This window comes from Psammomys obesus, unplaced genomic scaffold (assembly GCF_907164565.1).
Source record: "Psammomys obesus unplaced genomic scaffold, mPsaObe1.curated_primary_1811, whole genome shotgun sequence".
Classification (NCBI taxonomy): domain Eukaryota; kingdom Metazoa; phylum Chordata; class Mammalia; order Rodentia; family Muridae; genus Psammomys; species Psammomys obesus.
In genome coordinates this window covers 19,098,109-19,121,980 of record NW_026596040.1, presented here as the reverse complement: position 1 = coordinate 19,121,980, position 23,872 = coordinate 19,098,109, and the positions used below count along the sequence as shown (strand labels likewise).

The following is a 23,872-nucleotide window of genomic DNA, read 5'->3' as shown; positions in this document are numbered from 1 at the left end:
GCCAAAGTAACTTTAAAATAGGTCCTTTGTGTCACCCTATAGCACATAATTTCTGTAGAACTTTAAATTTTTAAAAAAATCAGTGATTTAAAGATATTTTTTAAATGATGTACATTTATATTCCCATGAAGAAAGAATGAGAGAGCATAGAAGCTTTAATCACATGGAGCCACATGGAAGGCTCATTACCTGCATCAAATACTGGGCACCTTCTCTCAAGTCATCTGCATGAACCGGAGCATAGAAAGCCTTCATTTTGTTTTTAATTAGCCATCGCTGATATTTGGTTTGGTCAATGGACATCTCTTTCATAGCTTGTCTTCGAGGGCCCTTTAAATTAAAACATTATCAAGATTTGCATTTGAAAGACAATCTTTTTTTTTACACAAATCCATATACGAAAGATATCCCCTTTAATATTGGTTTGAAAGAATGTGCTTAGGCGTTGTGATAGGAAAAGTGCAATAAGTCTTTCATTCTCCCTTGAATGAATTCTTCCTAATACTTAAGATTATACAGAAAGGGAGAGCACTGCTGTGCCTGGAAAAGGAAGGTAAAAAGATTTAGAACAAAATATTTCAATCCTAAATTAATGAGAGAAATTTGCAATTACTGAAAATGGAAAAGAGATTACACAAAGCAAAATAAAACCCTTCTATTTCTCTACAGAAAGTTTCCTATTTGGTCTAAGTTCCTGGGTTATTAAATCACAGGAACTTGAGAATATCATTGAAAATCAAAAGGCATATGCTTCTGCTAGTAGACGAAGCAAGTAAGGTTGCTTCAAAGTGACATTTTGATCCTTTCATGAAACATATAAAATATGTAAAACAAAAATTTGAAAGGATTTAAAAGTATTTCGCTTAAAGATAAATGTGTAAAAGAAAATACAATCTTTCCTAAGTATGGAAATTGCCTTCTTTGTAACATTTTGTACTGAAGGCACCTTCAAGGGATGAAGTAGAGACAAACTGGAAAACTCTAATTGGGGTCAATGCTGACAACAAGTCCTACACACACACACACACACACACACACACACACACACACATTCAGGTATTCATGTGTGTGCTTGTGGCCTTGGCTTGCAACTAAGAGCAGCTGTCACAGGAGTTACAACACAATGCACAACACACATTTCTGGCACCTAAATAAGGGGGCAGAGTCTGAGAAAGAAACAAAACTGACATTCTAGCTTTTTTTTTTCTTTTTCATCCCCTAAGGCTTATCACTTATCTGTTACTCTTAAAGGCTTATTTTTAACTGCACTCAGATTTAGAAGTAGAAGTTCTCAGTGAAGACAGCCTACATCTCTTGGCAATCTGTTCCTGGCGTGTTTCCTTGGCTTTCTTTATTCTCTTGGCCAAACAGCATATTCTGCAGCCTTCTCATTTTCTCAGTGTGTTGTTTCTTCAGAGAAACACATGGGCACTTGTGTTACAAGGCTCGTAGAGCAATGTGATATTGGACCTTGGGTGCTTTGGTCCTGGGCTTCCTGCATTCTTTAAGGGTTCTCTGACAACACATTAGTGAACATCATCTTCTTTAGAGACTGATAAGTTTTTGGGTTCTACACCTTAGTTACTGAGGTGTAGTAGCTATCATCTAGGAATCTCTCTCTCTTTATAGTCTCCAAGGTGAGAGCCCTCAGATTGGCATCTATGGTATATCTCAAGCAGTCTTGCACTTCCTCTCTTCAAAACTCTTCCTTGGTCTATAACAGGAATGCCACTTACTCAATAGCAGGTGCACTCTGCTGAGGACCAAAACAACCTGCTTCATGAGAAACTGTTGTCCCCACCAGATTTGGTCCAATGAACCCTGCCAGAGCATCAGCAACTACTTCTCAGAAAGTACAAAGTTTGCAGTCCATTTCAGTGAGTTTCCAACAGCCAATGGTTGGGAAGGTGATATTCAGCTTCATCTTAATACAACAGCCAGGAGGTGCCGCAAGAAAGCGCTACCTTAGTTTCTTATGCAGAACAGGTGAGGAATCATTTCACAACTGTTTTCAATATCCAAAATGATTTAAGAAAAAAAAAAAAAGCATTACCCTTTTGGGTAAAAATTTACTATTTTAGATATTTTTCTTACTCCTGGTTAAAATCAAAACAGTTCAAAATAGCTACATCTTTTTAAAAAATGTTGCTTTTTGACAGTTTAAAGAAAAAGTACATTGAAGAAAACATCTTAAAGATAAAAGTCCTACAGATTTGTCTAATGATTTCCAGTCTATAAAGGTCTATGAATTACAGTCCATTTGATGAGTGAAAACATTTTACTCTAAAACAAAGTGATACTTACCATATGCACATGGCCACAGATCATCAAGCCAACATTTTTTGTGAAGTCATGAACCAGATGCAATAAAGCAGGCCGTGAGTTTGGAGAGCCTGTCATTACAAGACACTGTGGCCTAATTTAAAATTAAAAAAAAAAAAATTAAAACACTTTCAAATTTTTATGTAGTTTCTCTAAGAACAATGCTACAAAGAACTTTAAGAAATCATCTTGAAGATACAGGCTACATGGGGCTAGAGAGATGGCTTGGTAGTTAACTGTGATCACTGCTTTTCCAAAGGAAACAAGCTCAGTTCTTAGCAGCCAAGTCAGGGGCTACAACTACTTGTAACTGCAGTTGGCTGTGAAGGCCCCCCAAGACACAGGGCACATGGGTACAGACATAAATATAACTAAACATTTGAAAGAATGCATAGCACCAGCATGATTTTGCTAAGGAGATGACTAGAAATAAAAATAAATAAATAACAGAAAAATACAAAGCTTTGTAAAAGTATCATACCAGATGCCCCTCTCCAACAACAGGTAATTCTACACACTGAGTTTTTGGGTAATTACCACATCATTTAAAAGCGACATAACAATTTTTATCTTCAAAGGTCCTAACTGTTCCAGTCATTTCATAGATCCTGTAAAACCACTGGGCACAACTAAGCCATAATATAAACAGGTAGGTTCTATCTCAGCATAACGACACCTACTTCATGGATCAGATCTCCATCTTATTAACTTTATTCTTAAGGCTGTGGGGTAAGTAAAATCAAATACAGTAGTCTGAACTACAGGTTCTACTAGTGGACTAAAATCTTTTAATTCTAGTTAATAACGATGAATGCCAAAACTGCACTCAATTATCTCCATAAACATGAGAAGTTAACAAAATATTTAGATGTTTTAAACTACTGTTTTTTGGTTGGGCATGGTGGTGAATGCCTTTCATCCCAGCATAGGAGAGACAGAAGCAGGCAGCTCTCTGTGAGTTCAAGGCCAACCTGGTCTATATAGTAAGTTCCAACACAGTTAGGACCACAGAGGAAGACCCTGACTTAAAAAAAAAAAATACATACACAAAAACCAAAACAAAAGACTGATTTTCACTAACTAGGGGAAATCAATCTTGTTCATATGATATCCAGTGTTTATTTTATCCACCAAAAATGATTGGCAGAATTCCTTAAATTAGCAACATCTATAACTGAACAAAAGCGAAGAGCCAACTAGAACTCCTAAGGTAAGGGCTGGAGAGATGCTCTGTGGATACCAGCACTTTCTGTGCTTGCAGAAGACCAGGGCAATGTTTCCAGCACCGACATGGTGACTAGAACAGCCTGGAACTCACTGCAGAGGGTCTGATGCCCTCTTTCATTCACAGACATACATGTGGGCAGGGATACACATATACATAAAATAAAACTAAATGGATCTTTAAAAAAATTTAATTCTAAATTAGAATAGTCCCTAAAATAATAAAAAGATTAACAAAGACTTTTAAAAATACTGACTTATTCAGAATTTTAGTAAAGTAGCTAAAAATCAACTCTAGGAGTTACTTTGGAGTAATCAACAGAACATCATGGCCCAGACTGCTCAATGCCCTCTTCTTACTGTCTGTCTCACTTTTCAGCTTCTGCAGGTGCCACATTCTCCAGCTATGGAACACCCCCTCCACCTTCCAAGAATAAAGTGACTGTGAGTAACTTAGAACCCATAACAACCCATAAGGTGTTCCTTTTCCCGGCCACACTACTTAGAAGACAGTTGTTCCCTATACTTTCTTTCTTACAAGCTAGATCATAGATGTAGTGATCACTTTGATCATAAAGACAAAACATCTTTTAGGGAACAGCAAAATGCCAATACATAAGGATTAGAGGTGCCAAATGACCAAATCCGTCTACCTGCCATGAACCATCCATGACTGGACATCTTACCTATGCCTTCCTTGTTCAATTACTGCACTTTGAAAAGCTTCTTGTTAGAGTAATTTAGAGTCTCCTCTAAACAATATAATTCTGCTGAAGTTATAAAATTACAAAGGCCATGTGGAAAAAAACATGACAGTAAACCACTAAAATCTGGAAAGCTGTAAAGCAAGCAGAATAGTGAAGGAGCTGATCATCATGAAAACACTAAATGAGAACAGGAATGCTGTCAAGTTACCGATTCCAAACCTCAAACACAGCAACATGAAGTTAGTAACCAGGCATCTCCAAGAAGCTCTGAAGACAGCAGTGAAGCCATGTTAAAAAACGCAAACTCAAGAACACTGGTCTCACGTGCAGCACATAGAAGCAAGTAAGAAGAGTCTAGTCATTGCCATCACTTTGAGGGACAACTGCCTGCTCTCCTCAAACCCACTTGGCTACTAGTTAAAGAGGTCTCTGTGGTCTAGGAGATACTGAGACTAGCTAAGGGCAGGGGTGACTTAGAAAGTTGCTTATGAAACCTCCACCTCCCTCGCTGCCTGACTCTCAGAACTCTGGTAACAAGAACACACAAAAAGCTTAAAATATTCATTTCTGAGAAATCTAATCAGATCAAAAAGAAAGCCTTTAAGATGACTTAAATTCCCCAAAGAATGAGCAAAGCTGTATTAATTAATCTACATTAAGGACTGGAATGGCAAGTCCTCCCCACCAACGCACAACTTCATTGTCAAGAAACATAATAAATATTGCACTTTAGATGCAAGAACCCAAACTAAGAAAAAACAAACAATGAGAAAGAAACTTCAGGGTAACTCTAATTTTTGGTGACTTTGATGAATACTGAGATAAATACAAAAAAAAATTAAAAGAATTTTTAATAAGACAACAAAAAAGCCCCCCCCAAAAGAATTTACACTGTGTCCACCTTGTTTAAAGTCATAAAAACATAAATGTTAATATAAATTAATCAAAGTAACGCCATAAAATGTATTGGAAGTACGGGAGGAATACACCCTTGTACTATGGTCAGAAAGACAGAAGATAAGGACTAAACAAAAATCAGAATTCACACAAGATAAATACACATTATGAATTAATACAAAACCAGCAGGTAATGAAGCAGCTAATTGCTGAAACTACTGCCTATACAACAAGAAAAGGAACACGGAGGATAAGTCAAGTATTGGTTTTCATAGCAAAATTTTACAAACTCTCCTCTTTGTGCTATGTTTACTATAATTTCAATGAAAACTGAAACACACGTGCCTATAATTTCAGGACTTGGGAAGGCCAGAGGCAGGAGTTGATTTATGGGATAGTTGGGTTATATAAACAACAAAAACAAAACAAACAAACAAAAAAACCCTGGGATTTAAAAAAAAAAAAAGAAAAAGAAAAAGAAAAAAGAAACTTCAAAAGATCCACTAACAAATGCAAGCAAGCTTTTGCTGGTTTAAAATTAATTGTGACTTTTTTTCCACATCTTCTGTTACACAAGTCACAGGAGAATAATTTCTGTTTTCCTGTCATACTTGACATCAACTACCCCGGATATGCTGACAGTAATGATTTTCTACCAGGGCTCAGGGCTCTCCTTCCTTTTTTTTTTTTTTTTTTTCCTTTTTGTTGTTGTTTTCCTCCTCTCTCACATGCAAAGCCTTGGTCTCTGGGAACTTTTCATTTTAGAGAAAAGAGAGCAACCCAAGGAATACACACAAATTCTCCTTATGGGAAGAGCAATTCTATCCTGAAATGTATCTCCTCTTCAAAGCTGTTTTCTGGAACAAGTTTCTGTGTACTGTAGAAGCTAACAAAATATAATTCATGACGAAAAAAAGTCACCTGTTCACAGCTAAACATTTTATCAATTTAAGAAATATTTTATAAATATATAAATAAGCTAAAATTTCTTAGACTTTATATACATGAATAAGGGAGTGAGGGAGGGGCTACAGCTGGGTTACAAAGTAAAGAAACTGTACATAATACAAAAAAGTAAAAATTTAATTAAAAAATATTTTTTTTTTAATGAAGAAAAGCATCAACAGTGCTCAGCAACTGAATCTAACTCATTATTAGCAATATATTGCACAAGTTTCACTGGAGACTAAGAACAGACTAGTGATAAATATATAAAGTCATTTGCTAAGGAAAGTACAGTGCAAGTACTCCTTAGCCAAAAGCACAGTCTTATCACTGCAAGTGGTTTCTAGCCAGATGTTGAGAAATGTGAATGACTAAATATTCAGTCTTAATAAAATTTAAATAATGGGTGTATCAAAACAGGACTATCTTAGCCAGGCATGGTTGTGCATGCCTTTAATCCCAGCACTCAGGTGGCAGAGACAGGCAGATCTCTGTGAGTTCAAGGTTAGCCTGGTCTACACAAAGAAAGTTCAAGCCACCCAGAGCTACATAGTCAAACCCTGCCTCAAGCATATGGGAGAAAAAAGAAAGTAAACCTCTTATGGGGTCAGTTCCCAACACTCACCTAACAGTTCACAACTGTTGGTAACTCCAGTTCCAGGGACTCTAATACCCTCCTCCTCTAGGGGATCTATTGCCCTCCTCTGGCATCTGCAGGCACCAGCATGCCAGTGGTGCACAGACATACATGTGGGCAAAACATCCATACACATAAAAAGTTGAAAAGAAATTTATAAGTAGGTATACAACATGAATGGTTACAAAGAGAAAAAAAATATTTAAATAAAATCTTTAAATAACAGTTCCAAAACTTTCATAACCTTTTCCAAAAGAAGGTAAGTTTTTTGTATGATTTGGCTGACTTTGAATAATTAACTGCCAAACAGAACAGAATATTTTGTACTCTTCCATATGAAGCGCTACGGAAGAATGAAAGGTTTAGGACTGACTGACTGGCCACCAGACAATGGTAGCCTGTCACCTACCTGAAGTTTTTCACATGGTCTTCCACACCAGAAAGACGGATTGAATGCTGCAGTGCACTCAGGTAAGTCAGGGCTTGTGTGGAGGACCCCCAGTTCACATCTGTGGGAAAACAGGTTTATGCAGTACAGTACCAATGGCAACCAATTCAAACCAAAGGACTAACAGCAAACTGAGCAGGAGTTTCATGTTTATAAGTCAACTGTAAAACAAACTACTATTCTATAACTTCACATGGCTCCAGCATATAGAAGAGGATTAAGATCATCATCATGTCTGTTGCTGCATGATGATGTCACTATAGACATGTTCACATAACAAAACAATCACTTAATAATACATTTTAAGATTATTTTTTATGTAGCTGACCTGAAAGGAAAAGGGGCAGATTATAAATTCAGTAACTATGTTCAACCTATTTAAACATGCAAACATCCTTTCCTGTTAAATAAAAAAGTTGGGCCTTGAATGATTTTAAACACATTAAAATATGCTTAAAAGGTATTTTAGAAGAGTAATTGCTCCTAAAAGTTAAAAATATAGCTCCTTTATCCATTCCTTTCTAGAGCCACCATCTGAATCCAAAGCTCATCATTTCTTATCCAGATTAAAAATGTTTCATCAGCATTTGAAACCATTGTATTTTAACTAGTCATCTTCTGGTTTATCCCAGTAGACCAAACTTTCCTAACTTTTTTGTCTGATCTTTTTCTGTATACTGAACCACTCTTAATAATCTCTCCCCTCATCACCTTATATGTAGATCAACCTAAACATCACCAATGTAAAAGATAGTAATCACTAATTATTTCTCAGTTAAGATCTTTTACATTTACTTATTTTGGGAAAGTTACACCTTCCCAGTGCTTAAACTCCATGCCACACAGCAGTTCTAAAGCAACAAGAAGCAACACACACACACACACACACACACACACACACACACACACACACATTTGGTTAGTAGCTATTGTAGTATTGAAAAATCTGAAACCTTCAGATTTTTGAGTAATTTTTAAACATATTAAGTGCAACAGAATGTCATATTAGTTTTCTTAAAATAAGGTTAGTCATATTTAATTATTGGGTGAGAATGAAATTCTATAGGAATTAAACATTTCAAAGTAGTTCATTGAAACTAAGTGAACTTCAAAAACAAAAAAAAATTATTTGGAAAGAAGGTATTGTAAGTTTGACATGTGACACCTTTTCAAATATATGAAAGTTGCTTGAATAAAAAAAGTAACAGAAATTTGCCAATGTTTTCTAGCGTGAAATACTAAATAACGAAGTCTACTGACCTGGCTTTTTATAAGTGACATAAATGTACAGTCCAAGAACAATGACATAGGTCAGCAATGCGGCCCACCAGTTGATGACAAACATCACTATGCAGCAAAGAACTGCCCCGAGAAGGGATATCCACATGTTGTAGTATTTGAATGCAGGGCGCCATCCTAACAACGACAGACAGAAACCGTCACTGGGCATGTGTAAGACAGATTTCCTTATGGTTGACATATTCACACGACTTTAAGGAGTAAGTGCAAGGGTAACACCTAACAGTGAGGTCAATGACTATTCATCACAATGGCTTTGATGATTCTCAATGACTGGAGACAGTACTCTATCACTGCATCTTCTCAGACTTTTAGGCAATATAATCTTTTAGAAATTTCAATCAACCCACCATAGTGCAATATAGAGAAGTAGCATACAAAGGGAAGGTTCTGAATGGACTCCTAAGAAGGGTGGCTTTACTCTCCGGTCTTCAGCGTGAAACGCACCCATGTTCCAATGGATACACAAAACATTTCAAGCAATCTACCCATGCAACAAATCTAGGCGTGAACTCAAGAAATTCATAAATTTCCATTTAGTGTTTATGAACATAATACTAATCGTAAATGTTACAACGTTTTAAACTTGTCACTAATAGCCAATGATATTAACTACTTCAATAAAATTTTATTTTGAAAGTAAAACTGAGGCTAAAACATGCGTGTTCATGCTTCCTTTTCTGTTAGAAAAACAGGCCACACTATCTGGCCTGTTCTAACAAACTTAAATCCTTCTGTATTTTCCATTCTTTTCCTGATTTCCAGCCCTTGCCTGTTTATAACAAAGGCCCCATGGTACTCTTTCAGTTGATAGAGCCCCCTTATGTTAGAATTCCACAGAACTCATTGTATAAAGAACATGTTGGGGGCTGGGACACAGGCTCAGTGGTAAAGTGTGTATTTATCATGCATGAAGCACCAGGCTCAGTTCTCAACACTGAAAGGGAACAGTTTTGAAAGTTATTAAATAGTAACAGTGTTATGAGAATTGACTCAGGTAAGCAAATAGGAAAGACATTTTTAAAATAGGAAATAATTCTTTAATATGACAATGCTATTTTTAATGTTCTGAAAGAAATAGATTATCAGTGTACTTCATGATAGAGATCTTTGAACACTGAATTTGACTTAACTATAAAATTAGACAACCTTAATAAACTAAATTCAGATACATTAAATTTTAGAACAGTAAAAATTTTGTTTCTTCTGAAATCAAAGCTATTAATACATACAAACTTTTGAAATGTAAAATTACCTGGAGATTTTGCAAGTGATGCATGGAATACTGAAAAATTGATTAATGCATAAGATGCAAGGAAGAAATTAGAGATAATTGGAGCAATAACATTCAATTCAGCTGCAAAAAGAAAAAACAAAAAATAGATTTAATGGTATTTCAAACTTAAAATTGAAATAGTTCTAATTTTTAAATAGCATCATAAACACTCCTAAATCTACCATACATTGATATTTACATCTTGTTATTACAATTGAAGGCATAATCGGATTTTCACATTCAAGTAATTTAACAACGACACAAAATATAGAAAGTCTAATGTTATCAGTAACAGTGAAAGATCCATAGCTTTACATACATCAGACAGAGGTATTACCTCTGTCTAGTAAACTAGGGGTACACTAGTATCATTTTCCTTATATTATCATCATGAATATTTTAGGAAAAGGGTATTATATATACCTATAATCCTAGTCCTTGGGAACAGAGGCAGGACCATCGGGAATTTAAGATTATCTTTGGCTACAATAGTGAATAACAAGAAGCCAGCCTGGGCTACATGAATCTTAAAAAAGAAAGAAAGAACAAAAAAAGAAAACAAGTATATTTTCTTCTGTCCCTAATTTTACATAATGACAATAATTTTAATAAATAATATCAGGCACTATTTTTGCAGTATTTTTTTTTATTACAAAGGAATTTCGTGCACTAAAGCAAGGGACATTTTGTTAATAACATAATATTCATGATTATAGCTAATGCTATAAATATAGCAAAACCTACATGATATACCATTCATAGAACTAACCAATTAGGATGAATCCAAGTGCAATTAAGAATGTTAAGATGTAACCACGAAGAGGTTCATTATTTTTCCCATAACCTTTAGCAAACATCTGGAAAGCTGGGTAGATATTGTCCTTACATAGAGCCTAACCCAAAAAAAACAAAAAATACAAACATTAAAATGAAATACAGAAAAATTAAGATATACAAATTTTCTAACAGTTAAAGTAAATTAAACATGAATGCAAGCTGAGTCATTTCTGATACTTTTTGTTTTCTGTCTCATAGTGTTTTATCTACAGACTATAAAGACATGCAAATAGTTCAAATAGCAGAAGGCTAGTTGGTTTATAACACTGCTTAAGATTTTGTCTTTCCCCCAACCCAAGTTAAAATGCTACTTATGAAGACCAGAGAAGCACACATTCAAATAAAATACAATGAATAAAATAAAATGAAAACTGGAAGTTGGCAAATATGATACAGTCTGCCTATAGCTCTAAGAAAACCAAGTCCAAATCTGAAACTTAAAAGCAGATTAAAAATTAGAATATAAAGTTTAGCCACTTTTTATCAAATCTTAATAGCTACTACCTTAAAAATTATAACCAATACCACTACTGTACTTGCTGGCTATAAATACAATATTAAGAACACTGGTAGAAAATCAACATTTATGTCACACAGCAATTAAAATGATTTAGTAAGTATTAAATCAGTATTAGCTGCTTAATGATCACTGCAGGAAGCAGATTTCATTCTAGCTATCACTGCACCCACGACAATTAATATGAGCCACATAAAATATTTAAGTTGGCATCATGCTAACTGAAACAATTATTTACTACTCTTGCTTTGGAGTCTTATACTGCACTCCTATTACTGACAAGAATCCTGTACTTTTAGGCTAAGTATGTCAAGAAGCAAAACCCACCCTTTTCACCTCTAAACACTTATTTTCTCATCTTCAATAATGTATATCTGTCTGGAATCACAGGTAGGCATGAGCCACCAGTATACTGGAAACTAAATTTAGATCCCCTACAAGCCTGTACTGCTGAGCCCTCTCTCCAGACCCATAAGTCATCCTTTCTAAAAAGCCATATCAAAGCATGTACCTTGACAGTGGGAAAATTCTAAATGTTTGTACAGATCTACATAGCATTTATATACATAAAATTTATACCAATTTTGATATATGTATATGCAAACATATCAAACAAATGAGGTTGATAAAGGTAACCTATCTGAATATAGCAACAATCCAAAATTTAAAATACTATTTTAATATTCCCTTCAATAAAAAATTTAATAATATGAAAATACTTACCTGAAATATTTTGGGAGCACTCACAAGAGACGCTAATGCTGATGAAAGTGTGGCTGAAAAGATACCTGCAGAGATTAATGGTGCAAATCCTGACACCATGCTCATCACCTTAAGTAAAACAGAATTGGAAAATACGTCATAAAAATGATTTGAAAAAGAACAGAGTATTAAGTAGTCACAATGTTATGTCACAATAATGAAAATGAACAATAAAATCATTTGTTAATGATTTGGTAAATAATAGCAATGAGAAGTAAATTACAAATTGTTAAAATAGATTTACCACTAAAATATTCTTTTCTCTTATAAATTTTCAAATGCAGATTGCAGGGGAAAAAAAGAGGAAAACGAACCATCAACTACCCATCACTAGGTTTCAACCACAGATAACTTGGGCCAATCCTGCATCATTTTTGCAACAAATCCTAGATTTTTAACTTTTTTTTTAATTAATTACAGTTTATTCACTTTATATCCCCCCTGTAGATGCCACCTCCTTCTCCCCTCATGTTCCTCACCAAGTCCACTGACAGGGGAGGTCTTCCTCTCCCTCCCCCTGGTCCCAGTCTTCAGGTCTCATCAGGAGTGACTATACTGTCTTCCTCTGTGTCCTGGTAATGTTGCTCCTCTCTCAGGGGTAGGTGATCAAAGAGCAAGCCTTTCAGTTCATGTCAGAGACAGTCCCTGTACCCATTGTTATGCAACCCACTTGGACACTGAACTGCCATGGGCTACATCTGTGCAGGGGTTCTAGGTTATCTCCATGCATGGTCCTTGGTTAGAGTATCAGTCTCAGAAAAGACCCCTGGGCCCAGATTTTTTGGTTCTGTTGCTCTCCTTGTGGAGCTCCTGTCCTCTCCAGGTTTTAGTCTTTCCCCCTTCTTTCCTAAGACTCCCTGAACTCTGACCAAAGTTTGGCTGTAAATCTCAACAGGTGCTTTGATACCCTGGCAGGGTAGAGCCTTTCAGAGGCCCTCTGTGGTAGGCTCCTGTCCTGTTCCCTGTTTTCTCCCTCTTCTGATGTCCATCCTCTTTGCCTTTCTGAATGGGGATTGAGCATCTTAGCCAGAGTCCTCCTTCTTGATTAGTTTCTTTAGGTGTACCAATTTTAGTAGGATTATCCTATATTATATATCTAATATCCACTTATGAGTGAGTATATGTCGTGTGTGTCTTTCTGCTTCTGGGATACCTCACTCAGGATGACCTTTTCCAGTTCCCACCATCTGCCTGCAAATTTCATGATTTCCTTTTTTTTTTTTTTTTTTTTTTATTGCTGAGTAATATTCCATTGTGTAGATGTACCACAGTTTCTGTATCCATTCCTCAGTTGAGGGACATCTGGGTTGTTTCCAGATTCTGGCTATTACAAATAAAGCTGCTACAAACATGGTTGAGCAAATGTCCTTGCTGTTTACTTCAGTCTCTTTTGAATATATGCCTAGGAGTGGTATAGCTGGATATTGAGGGGGCACTATTCCTAATTGTCTGAGAAAGCACCAGATTGATTTCCAAAGTGGTTGTACAAGTTGACATTCCCACCAGAAGTGGAGTAGGGTTCCCCTTTCTCCACATCCTCTCCAGCATGTATTGTCACGTGAGTTTTGATCTTAGCCATTCTGATGGTTGTTAGGTGAAATCTCAAGGTCGTTTTAATTTGCACTTCCCTGATGACTAAGGATGTTGAGCATTTCTTTAAGTGTTTCTCTGCCATTCGACATTCCTCTATTGAGAATTCTCTGTTTAGCTCTGTACCCCATGTTTTTATTGGATTAATTGATTTGTTGCTGTTTAACTTCTTGAGTTCTTTATATATTTTGGATATTAGCTCTCTGTCAGATATAGGGTTGGTGACGATCCTTTCCCAATCTGTAGGCTGCTGTTTTGTTCTGATGACAGTGTCCTTTGCTTTACAGACATTGAAAGAAAAATTCTCAACTTTATATGGAATAACAAGAAACCCAGAATTGCTAAAACAATCCTCTACAATAAAAGATCTTCTGTAGGTATCTCCATCCCTGATCTCAAGCTGTACTAGAGAGCAACAATACTAAAAACTCCATGGTACTGGCATAGAAACAGAATGGTGGATCAATGGAATCAATAGAAGACCCAGAAATAAACCCACACACTTATGGACACCTGATTTTTGACAAAGATGCCAAAACCATTCAATGGAAAAAAGATAGCAACTTCAACAAATGGTGCTGGTCTAAATGGATGTCTACATATAGAAAAATGCAAATAGATCCATACTTATCACCCTGTATCAAACTAAAGTCCAAGTGGATCAAAGACCTCAATATAAAACCAAACACACTCAACCCGTGCAGAAAAGCCTTGAACTCATTGCACAGGAGACAACTTCCTGAACAGAACACCAACAGCACAGGCTCTAAGGTCAACAATCAATAAATGGGATCTCATGAAACTGAAAAGCTTCTGTAAAGCAAATCTTAGATTTTTAATGTATAAAGGTTCAAAGGTTTGATAGGTATCTCTTAACAGGTAAAACTTTTTTTTTTTTTTCAAACAGGTAAGACTTTTGAAAACTATAGCTAAAGCCATTGCCCCAGCTTAATGATCTGGCCATTCCTTCAGAGTATCACATATCTAGTCAGCAATCAAACTGCCTCAGTTGCCCTCATTTTCTTGGTCACTTTAAAACAGGTTTTGGGTTTTTTTCCAAACCAGCTCTCAAAAATGATTGCCATATTTGGTTGACATAGTTTTTCAACCAATTAGTTTTTTTGTTTGTTTGTTTGTTTGTTTTTTTCCTGCCATTCTCTGCAATGCACTGACCACACTTCTCCATTCTGCAACCCATTCCTCTCAGCCTCAGACAGTAAGTCAGACTGAGGTCCAAGCTCTTGTCAAGGTGTACTACATTATGATAGTTTATCTTTATGGGGTTGATAGTGTACTGTGGACATGAAGTTTTTTTTAAAGTACTTAACAGTTAAATGTAAAAATACGTAAAGACAAAAGGTTATGGTAGAATTCTATTTTACTTCTAAATAATCTTGGCTATGAAAAGTTATAATGAAAACACAATTAGCCAAATGAAGTTAGGTAGCATGTATGTTAAGCTCATTACATTGTGTTCCCCTGTCTGTGTTGTGTTTAAACACTTTCTGAGAGTGCACATGCATGAGGGTACTCCTCCAGACTCACGCAGGGAAACCTCAGGCTCGACTCTCTGGCTGCATTGTCCTCTGCACAAATCACATCAATGCCCTATGTTTAGTATCAAGAAATACTACATGAAAAGCCAACTAGATTTCTGGCTTTCCAGTTTAATATTTTTCCAAACCTTATCACTTTAATGTGAAGCAGGAGTAGAAAAAACATAGTGACAATGAATAAAATAGTGGTGATACTACTGCTGTCCACAACATATAATAAGAGGACAGACACACACCAGCATAAACACAGTGACCAACCTCAGGAGAAAACAGGAAGAAATAAAGAAAGAAATTAAAGACTTCCTAGAATTCAATGAAAATGAAGGCACATGCCCAAATTTATGGGACACACTGAAAGCAGTGCTCAGAGGAAAGTTCATAGCACTAAGTGCCTGCAAGAACAAAACCATAACATCACATACAAACAACTTAATGGCCCAACTGAGAACCCTAAAAAAAAAAGAAGCAGATACACCCAAGAGGAGCAGACGGTTGGAAATAATCAAACTCAGGGCTGAAATCAATCAATTAGAAACAAATAAATCTATTCAAAGAACCAATGAAACAAAAAGCTGGTTCTTTGAGAAAAATCAACAAGATAGACAAACCCTTAGCCAAACTAACTAAAAAGCAGAGAGAATCTATCCAAATCAGCAAAATCAGAGATGAAAAGGGTGACATAACTACAGACACTGAGGAAATTCAAACAATCATAAGGTCATACTACAAAAGCCTATATGCCACAAAATTTGAAAACCTAAATGAAATGGACAATTTTCTTGATAGATTCCATCTTCCAACATTAAGTCAAGATCAGGTAGAAAGACTGAATAGCCCTATATCCCCCAAGGAAATTGAACCAGTCATTCACAGTCTCCCCTCCAAAAAAAGCCCTGGGCCAGATGGTTTCAGCGCAGAATTCTACCAGACCTTCAAAGAAGTGCTAACACCAATTCTCCTCAAACTATTCCACAAAATAGAAACAGAAGGTACATTACCAAACTCATTCTATGAAGCGACAGTCACCCTGATACCTAAACCACACAAAGACCCAACAAAAAAAGAGAACTTCAGACCTATCTCTCTTATGAACATTGACACAAAAATACTCAATAAAATACTTGCAAACCGAATCCAAGAACACATCAAAGATATCATCCACCATGACCAAGTAGGCTTCATCCCAGGCATGCAAGGGTGGATCAACATATGGAAATCTATCAATGTAATCCACCACATAAACAAAATGAAGGAGAAAAACCACATGATCATCTCCTTGGATGCCGAAAAAGCATTTGACAAAGTCCAACACCCATTCATGTTTAAAGTCTTGGAGAGATCAGGGATACAAGGCACATATCTAAACATAGTAAAGGCAATATACAGCCTATAGCCAACATCAAACTCAATGGAGAGAAACTTAAATCAATCCCACTGAAATCAGGGACAAGACAAGGCTGCCCACTCTCTCCATACCTCTTCAACATAGTACTTGAAGTCCTAGCCAGAGGAATAAGACAACTAAAGGAGATCAAGGGGATACAAATCGGAAAGGAAGAGGTCAAAGTGTCACTATTCGCAGATGATATGATAGTATACATGAGCGACCCCAAAAATTCAACCAGAGAACTCCTTCAGCTGATAAACACCTTCAGAAAAGTGGCAGGATACAAAATCAACTCAAAAAAATCAAAGCCCTCCTGTATACCAAAGACAAAAGGGCCGAGAAAGAAATTAGGGAAACAACACCCTTCACAATAGCCACTAATAACATAAAGTACCTTGGGGTGACACTAACCAAGCAAGTGAAAGACCTGTTTGCGAAAAACTTCAAGTCTCTGAAGAAAGAAATTGAAGAAGATATCAGAAGATGGAAAGATCTCCCGTGCTCATGGATTGGTAGGATTAACATTGTGAAAATGGCCATCCTGCCAAAAGCAATCTACAGATTCAACGCAATTCCCATCAAAATACCAACTCAATTCTTTACAGACCTTGAAAAAGAGATTCTCAGCTTCATATGGAGAAACAAAAAAACTCAGAATCTCCAAAACAATCCTGTACAACAACAGATCATCTGGAGGTATCTCCATCCCCGATCTCAAGCTGTACTACAGAGCAATAGTAATAAAAATTGCATGGTATTGGCATAAAAACAGAAAGGAGGATCAATGGAACCGCATAGAAGACCCAGAAATAAACCCACACACCTATGAATACTCGATTTTTGACAAAGAAGGCAAGACCATTCAATGGAAAAAAGACAGCATCTTCAACAAATGGTGCTGGTCCAACTGGATGTCCACATGCAAATGAAAATAGATCCATATTTATCACCTTGCACAAAACTAAAGTCCAAGTGGATCAAAGACCTCAACATAAAACCAGATACTCTAAATCTGTTAGAAGAAAAAGTGGGGAACAGCCTAGAACTCATTGGCACAGGAGACAACTTCCTGAACAGACCACCAACAGCACAGGCTCTAAGAGCAACAAGCAATAAATGGGACCTCATGAAACTGAAAAGCTTCTGTAATGCAAAGAACACCGTCATCAAAACAAAATGACTGCCTACAGATTGGGAAAGGATTGTCACCAACCCTTTATCTGACAGAGGACTAATATCGAGTATATACAAAGAACTAAAGAAGCTGAAAAGCAGCAAACCAAGTAATCCAATTAAAAAATGGGGAACAGAGCTAAACAGAGAATTCTCAACAGAGGAATATCGAATGGCAGAGAAACACTTAAAGAAATGCTCAACGTCATTAGGCATCAGGGAAATGCAAATCAAAACGACCCTGAGATTTTACCTCATACCCAGAATGGGTAAGATGAAAAACTCAAGTGACAACACATGCTGGAGAGGTTGTGGAGAAAGAGGAACTCTTCTCCACTGCTGGTGGGAATGTAAACTGGTACATCCCCTTTGGAAATGTATCTGGCACTTTCTAAGATATTTAGGAATAGTGCTTCCTCAAGACCCAGCTATACCACTGCTAGGTATATACCCAAAGTTTGCTCAACTACACAAAAGGGATACTTGCTCAACCATGTTTATAGCAGCTTTATTTGTAATAGCCAGAACCTGGAAACAACCCAGATGTCCATCAACGGAAGAATGGGTACAGAAATTGTGGTGTTTTTACACAATGGAATACTACTCAGCAATCAAAAAGGAGGAAATCATGAAATTTGCAGGCAAATGGTGGGATCTAGAAAAGATCATTCTGAGTGAAATATCCCAGAAGGAGAAAGACAAACATGGTATATACTCACTTATATAGGCCTATAAGATATGATAAACATAATGAAATCTATACACCTAAAAAAGATAATCAAGAGAGCAGATATGGGGTAAGATGATCAATCCTCATTTAGAAAAACAGATGGGATGTTCATTGAACGTATGACAGGAGTCTACTGAGGGCATCTGAAAGTCTCTAACTAGCAGTGTTTTCAAAGCAGATAGAAAGACTCATGACCAAATCTTCGGCAGAGTACAGGGAATTGTATGAAAGAAGGGGAGTTAGTATGATGGGGAAAGGATAGGAGCTCCACAAGGACCAAAGATATCTGGGCACAGGGTCTTTTCTGAGACTGACATTCAACCAAGGACCATGTATGGATATAACCTAGAACCTCTGCTCGGATGTAGCCTGTGGTAGCTCAGTAAACAATTGGTTTCCCATAGTAAGGGGAACAAGGACTATTTCTAACAGGAACTCAATGACTGGCTCTTTGACCTCCCCACCCCCCAAGGGAGGAGCAGTCCTGTTAGGCCACAGTGGAGGGCTTTGCAGCCAGTCCTGAAGATACCTGATAAAACAGGATCGGATGAATGGGGAGGAGGTCCCCCCCTATCAGTGGACTTGGAAAGGGGCACGGTGGAGATGAGGGAGGGAGGGTGGGATTGGGAGGGAATGAGGGAGCAGGATACACCTGGGGTACAGAGTTAATAAAAAGGTAACTGATAAGAAAAAATAAAATTAAAAAAACAGAGGCTGTGTGAGAGACCAGCTATAAACAAGAGGCAGCTCACACTTGGTTCATCATGCAATGCATAAGTCAAAGGTGTCACAGGATATCAAAAAAAATATAACAAGAGAAAACATATATAATTCAAAATTTAAAGCCAGCATGATATCCCAAAATTCGTAACTGCATGGGATCTCTACTCCTTTAAGCATGAAGTCATTTCTATGAAAAAGAGCATTATAAAGTGAGTCTTGTCTGGACTTTACAATAGGTATCTGTGGTGGCCTGAATGAAAATGGCCCCTATAGGTTCATAAATGTGCATGCTTATTCCCCAGTTGATGAACTATTTGGAAGGATTAGAAGGTGTGTCCTTGATGGAAGAGGTGTTCTGCTGCGGTTGGGCTTTGAGGTTTCAAAAGACCAGGCCAGGCCTAGTGTCTGTCTGCCTGTCTGTCTGTGTCTGAGGATCACCAGGCCCTGCACCGCAATGACGAGGAGCTAAGTCTCTGAAGCTGTGAGCAAGCCCCCAATTAGATGTTTTCCTTTATGAGCATTCTTTCATAGTGTCTCTTCACAGCAGCAGAACACTACGGCAGCGTGTAACTTACAATGTTTACATACATATTATAGCAACTATTCTCACTCTCTAAATAACACAGGATTTCCTCCATCATCAGCATTTTGCATTTTTTCCCATGGCATTGCAAATTTTTTTTTCTTTGTTTTCTATTTTATTCATTAATGTACCCATTATAATCATTAGGTCCACTGTATTTTTTTACCTAAAGAAGAATTTATATGCTTCTCACCGCGGGATATATTTTAAAAGTTATAATTTGTTTCCTATTTACATTTAAGAAATGGCTTATAGTATATTTTTGCTTTATAAAATGTTTTATTTCTGCTGATAATAAACTGCCCCATGAATAGAATCCATAAGTTGGCAAATTTGAAATTGAGATATTAGTTAGCTGAGATTGTGGGATAGAAGTCCCATAATCTTCAGTTAATGTGTTTTGTTTGTTTGTTTGTTTGTTTGTTTTATTTTATTTTTCTTTTTAGTTACATTTTGTTAACTCTGTGTCCCAGCTGTATCCCGCTCCCTCATTCCCTCCCCAACCCCACACTCCCTCCCTGGTCTCCTCCCTGCCCCTTTCCAAGTCCACTGATAGGGGAGGACCTCCTCCCCTTTCATCTGACCCTGTTTTATCAGGTATCTTCAGGGCTGGCTGCAAAGTCCTCCTCTGTGGCCTAACAGACTGCTCCTCCCCTGGGGGGCGGGGGGGGGTCAAACAGCCTGCCCTTGAGATCCTGTTAGAAATAGTCCGTGTTCCCCTTACTTTGGAAAACTACTTGGTTACAACAAGGACATTTGTTCAACCATGTTCGTAGCAGCTTTATTTGTAATAGCCAGAACTTGGAAACAACCCAGATGTCCATCAACGGAGGAATGGATACAGAAATTGTGGTATTTTTACACAATGGAATACTACTCAGCAATCAAAAAGGAGGAAATCATGAAATTTGCAGGCAAGTGGTGGGATCTAGAAAAGATCATTCTGAGTGAAGTATCCCAGAAGGAGAAAGACAAACTTGGTATATACTCGCTTATATAGACCTACAAGATATGATAAACATAATGAAATCTACACACCTAAAGAAGAAAATCAAGAAAGTGGACACAGGTGAAGGTGATTAATCCTCATTTAGAAAGACAAATGGGATGTGCATTGAACTTATGACAGGAGTCTACCACAAAAGGCATCTGAAAGACTCTACCTAGCAGTGTTTCAAAGCAGACACTAAGACTCATAACCAAACCCTCGGCAGAGTGCAGGGAATCATATGAAAGAAGGGAAGTTAGTATGATATGGAAAGGATAGGAGCTCTACAAGGACCAAATATATCTGGGCACAGGGTCTTTTCTGAGACTGACACTCAACCAAGGACCATCTATGGATATAACCTAGAACTTCTGCTCGGATGTGGCCCGTGGTAGCTCGGCATTGCAAATTTTACTTATGCCTGTGATCCCAGCACTCAGAAGAAAGAGGTAGGCAGATCTCTGTGAGCTCAAAGCTAGCCTGATCTACAAAGCAAGTCCATGATGACCAAGGCTACACAGAGAAACTGTCTCAAAAAACAAAAAAGTTTCACTTACTTAAATTAAAATAGAGCTTTACTCAAATGAGTCCATACAAGATCATAAAGAACATAGCTTTTTATTTCTAGGAAACATAAAAATCTGACTAGCATTCTCAGTACTGGAGAGAGGCCAACGTTTGTATCTTTTATTCATGATATCAATGTCAGAAGTGGCATGAATCATTAGCTTAGCATGAATATTTTCATTACTATAATTTTGCCTAATCTTGTGAGTAGAAAACACAAACTTGTATGACATAATTGAATCCAGCACTTACAATTAACACAAATAAATTGCTTGAAAGTATACACTGAAAAATAAAATGCCATTAAAATTTATTCAAAAAGTTATATTATGAAATATTTACAATTATAAATATTAAGTTCCAAAAATATTCAGATTCCCACTACTTTATTAATTATGTTTTACATATAAAATTTCCACATTTTCCTTTCTGAAGTATACCAGTAGCTGCATGTATACATGCTATGGACACTACTAGAAAAGCGAACTCTTAAGGGCTTTGTTTTATTCATGAACAGTTTATTTACTCTTTCATGGTTTTCCATTTGCCTAGTTAGTGCTGATACAGTTTAGTAGGAGGGGCAGAAAGTAACAACTGTCTTCCCTTCTAATGTACAGCTATATTCTAAATTCATAGATTTCATAGGGGTCTAATCCCTAGATGAATACAAAACGTCTATATACTATAAACTCAGTGCATACCTGAAAGTTGTTCATAAGTCCATAGGAGCAAGGATTGTTTTCACAATAGGAAAAATCAAAGTTTAATTTGCAGGCTGCAGAAGTACAGTTCGTTAGCTCTGTTGTAATGGTATCATTAACATTCCCAGTGGCATCCCGAACAACACAAGAACCTGAAGCACAAAGAACAATGTGAATAACTCCTATCTGCATTCCTCTTAAAATTATACATCCATTCATAAAGAAATCACAATACTGTCTAGGTACACATTCATGACAGAATACACTATGTTTACATATAACCTTACTCTGATTGAAGTAAGAGAAGCTTTGGGGACACTAAAATTTAAATAATTAAACTAAACCTATAAAGAAAAAGTGTGTTTCCAGAAATGGTGGAAACCCCTTGTATAAATATTTTTGTGATTGGATTGATTACAGAACACTTTGTTATTTTTTTCTTCTATCTTTCAACCATGTTGGCTAAATGCACCTGTGAGCTCTTACAGGACTGGAAAGAGAAAAGAGCCTTGTGATTCTAATCAGCCTGTAAGCAGCCATACTTTCAAGGCTGGTGCCTGGGTTCTTTGTTTGGAGTCACTGTCTAGCCCAGGCTGCACACATTAAAGAGAAAACCCTGCTTCTGTCTGCTGAGCACCAGGATTCTGCACTACGTCTGTGTGGTTGCACTGACATCTTTAGGTGCTTTGAACTAGTTATACACCCACTGGTGCAGAGCTCTTCACTGGCCCGACTCCTGAATACCAGGAAGAAGGGGCAACCCCACTGCTTCCCGAGTACAGATGGAATGAAGTGACATGAGGTCTAGCAGCACCACAGGCTCCGACCAAAGCAGAAATGTATAAGTGACAACAAATTATTTTAAAAGTTGGAATATAATCAATTATGCCATTAGTTAAATTAAAAATAAATTTTATTTTGCTAGGCTATATAGTATATAAGTATACTTCAACGTTTTAGAGAAACACACATTTTGTTAAATTAGTATGCTTATATACATATTTGTTTTCTCAAATCAATTTCAGAATTATATATTAAGAATAAATTAAATCCAAAATAATTTTTAAAAGGTAATATAGACCATCATGGTACTGCTAGCATTTCTAACTTTTGTTCAAATTTCAAAATTACCTAAGAAATAGCTATAAAATTTGGAAATAGAGTTCTGTTGCTACTTCTGAAGAAAATATGAAAAAAAATATGGTAAAATTACAGTATTCTTACTAGGTATGCATGGAAACCTCTTCTTGTGACATTAATAAATTCAGAGTTTAAAATTTGGTGTGAGAATGAATAGGGGCATGGACAGTAGTGTGTGAGGGATTGCCTGGGCCTCCCAATTCTTTAAAACTTTAATATTAAAGCATAAAATTTACTTCCACATGAAAATATATCTCAAATGTGTAAATAAAATGTGAGCTTGCAGGTAAACTTTACATGGACTTCTGATTCACTGTCATGAATAAGTTCTCAGCAAAGCATCTGGTGGTTCTCTGTCCCTGTAAGTCATGACTAGCTCTCCTTCAGCTGTCTCTGGGTTCAAACAGGCAAAATGCTCTGTGCCTTTTTACCAAAAGTATGTTGGAATGTTAAAGGCAGAAAATGCCACAATAATATTTATGCTACGAACATCACAAAATCTCTGAGACACACGAAGAAACGAAGGCTATTTACCTACAGACACTGCAATTCCTATGTAAACCACTGTAGTAATCAAAATGGCTAAGAGTGTTCCTTTGGGAATGGCTGATTGAGGATCCTAGAAGACAAGATTTTGTTTTAGTCTATCTTTATAGAGTTGGATGCACGTGCAGCATTTTTAATGTGTCAGTAACTGATACAGGAATACTTACTGCGAGGTCACCCGAGATATTTGCCCCGGCTAGGATACCAGTTGCAGCAGGGAAAAAGATGGCAAACACAGAGAAGAAAGTCTCTTCCCCTCGGAAATCCGGCCCAAAGTTCTCATTAAATATTTCAGCTACAGAGGACAAAACATTGTG

The 23,872-nt window shown here is 36.9% G+C and overlaps 1 protein-coding gene across 2 annotated transcripts in view; it reads right to left on the bottom strand.

Annotated features, from left to right (window-relative positions):
- Positions 1 to 23,872, bottom strand: part of Slc12a2 (solute carrier family 12 member 2) — a 78,396-nt gene that overhangs the window by 29,068 nt on the left and 25,456 nt on the right. For both annotated transcript variants that reach the window (XM_055622601.1, XM_055622602.1), the window contains exons 8-17: positions 23,723 to 23,850; positions 23,544 to 23,628; positions 21,870 to 22,021; positions 11,833 to 11,940; positions 10,525 to 10,648; positions 9,735 to 9,836; positions 8,441 to 8,596; positions 7,142 to 7,241; positions 2,305 to 2,416; positions 190 to 330 (exon numbers count right to left, since the gene is read on the bottom strand). In XM_055622601.1, the coding sequence (XP_055478576.1) occupies positions 190 to 330; positions 2,305 to 2,416; positions 7,142 to 7,241; positions 8,441 to 8,596; positions 9,735 to 9,836; positions 10,525 to 10,648; positions 11,833 to 11,940; positions 21,870 to 22,021; positions 23,544 to 23,628; positions 23,723 to 23,850 (1,208 nt within the window). The remainder of the gene's footprint in view (positions 1 to 189; positions 331 to 2,304; positions 2,417 to 7,141; positions 7,242 to 8,440; positions 8,597 to 9,734; positions 9,837 to 10,524; positions 10,649 to 11,832; positions 11,941 to 21,869; positions 22,022 to 23,543; positions 23,629 to 23,722; positions 23,851 to 23,872) is intronic.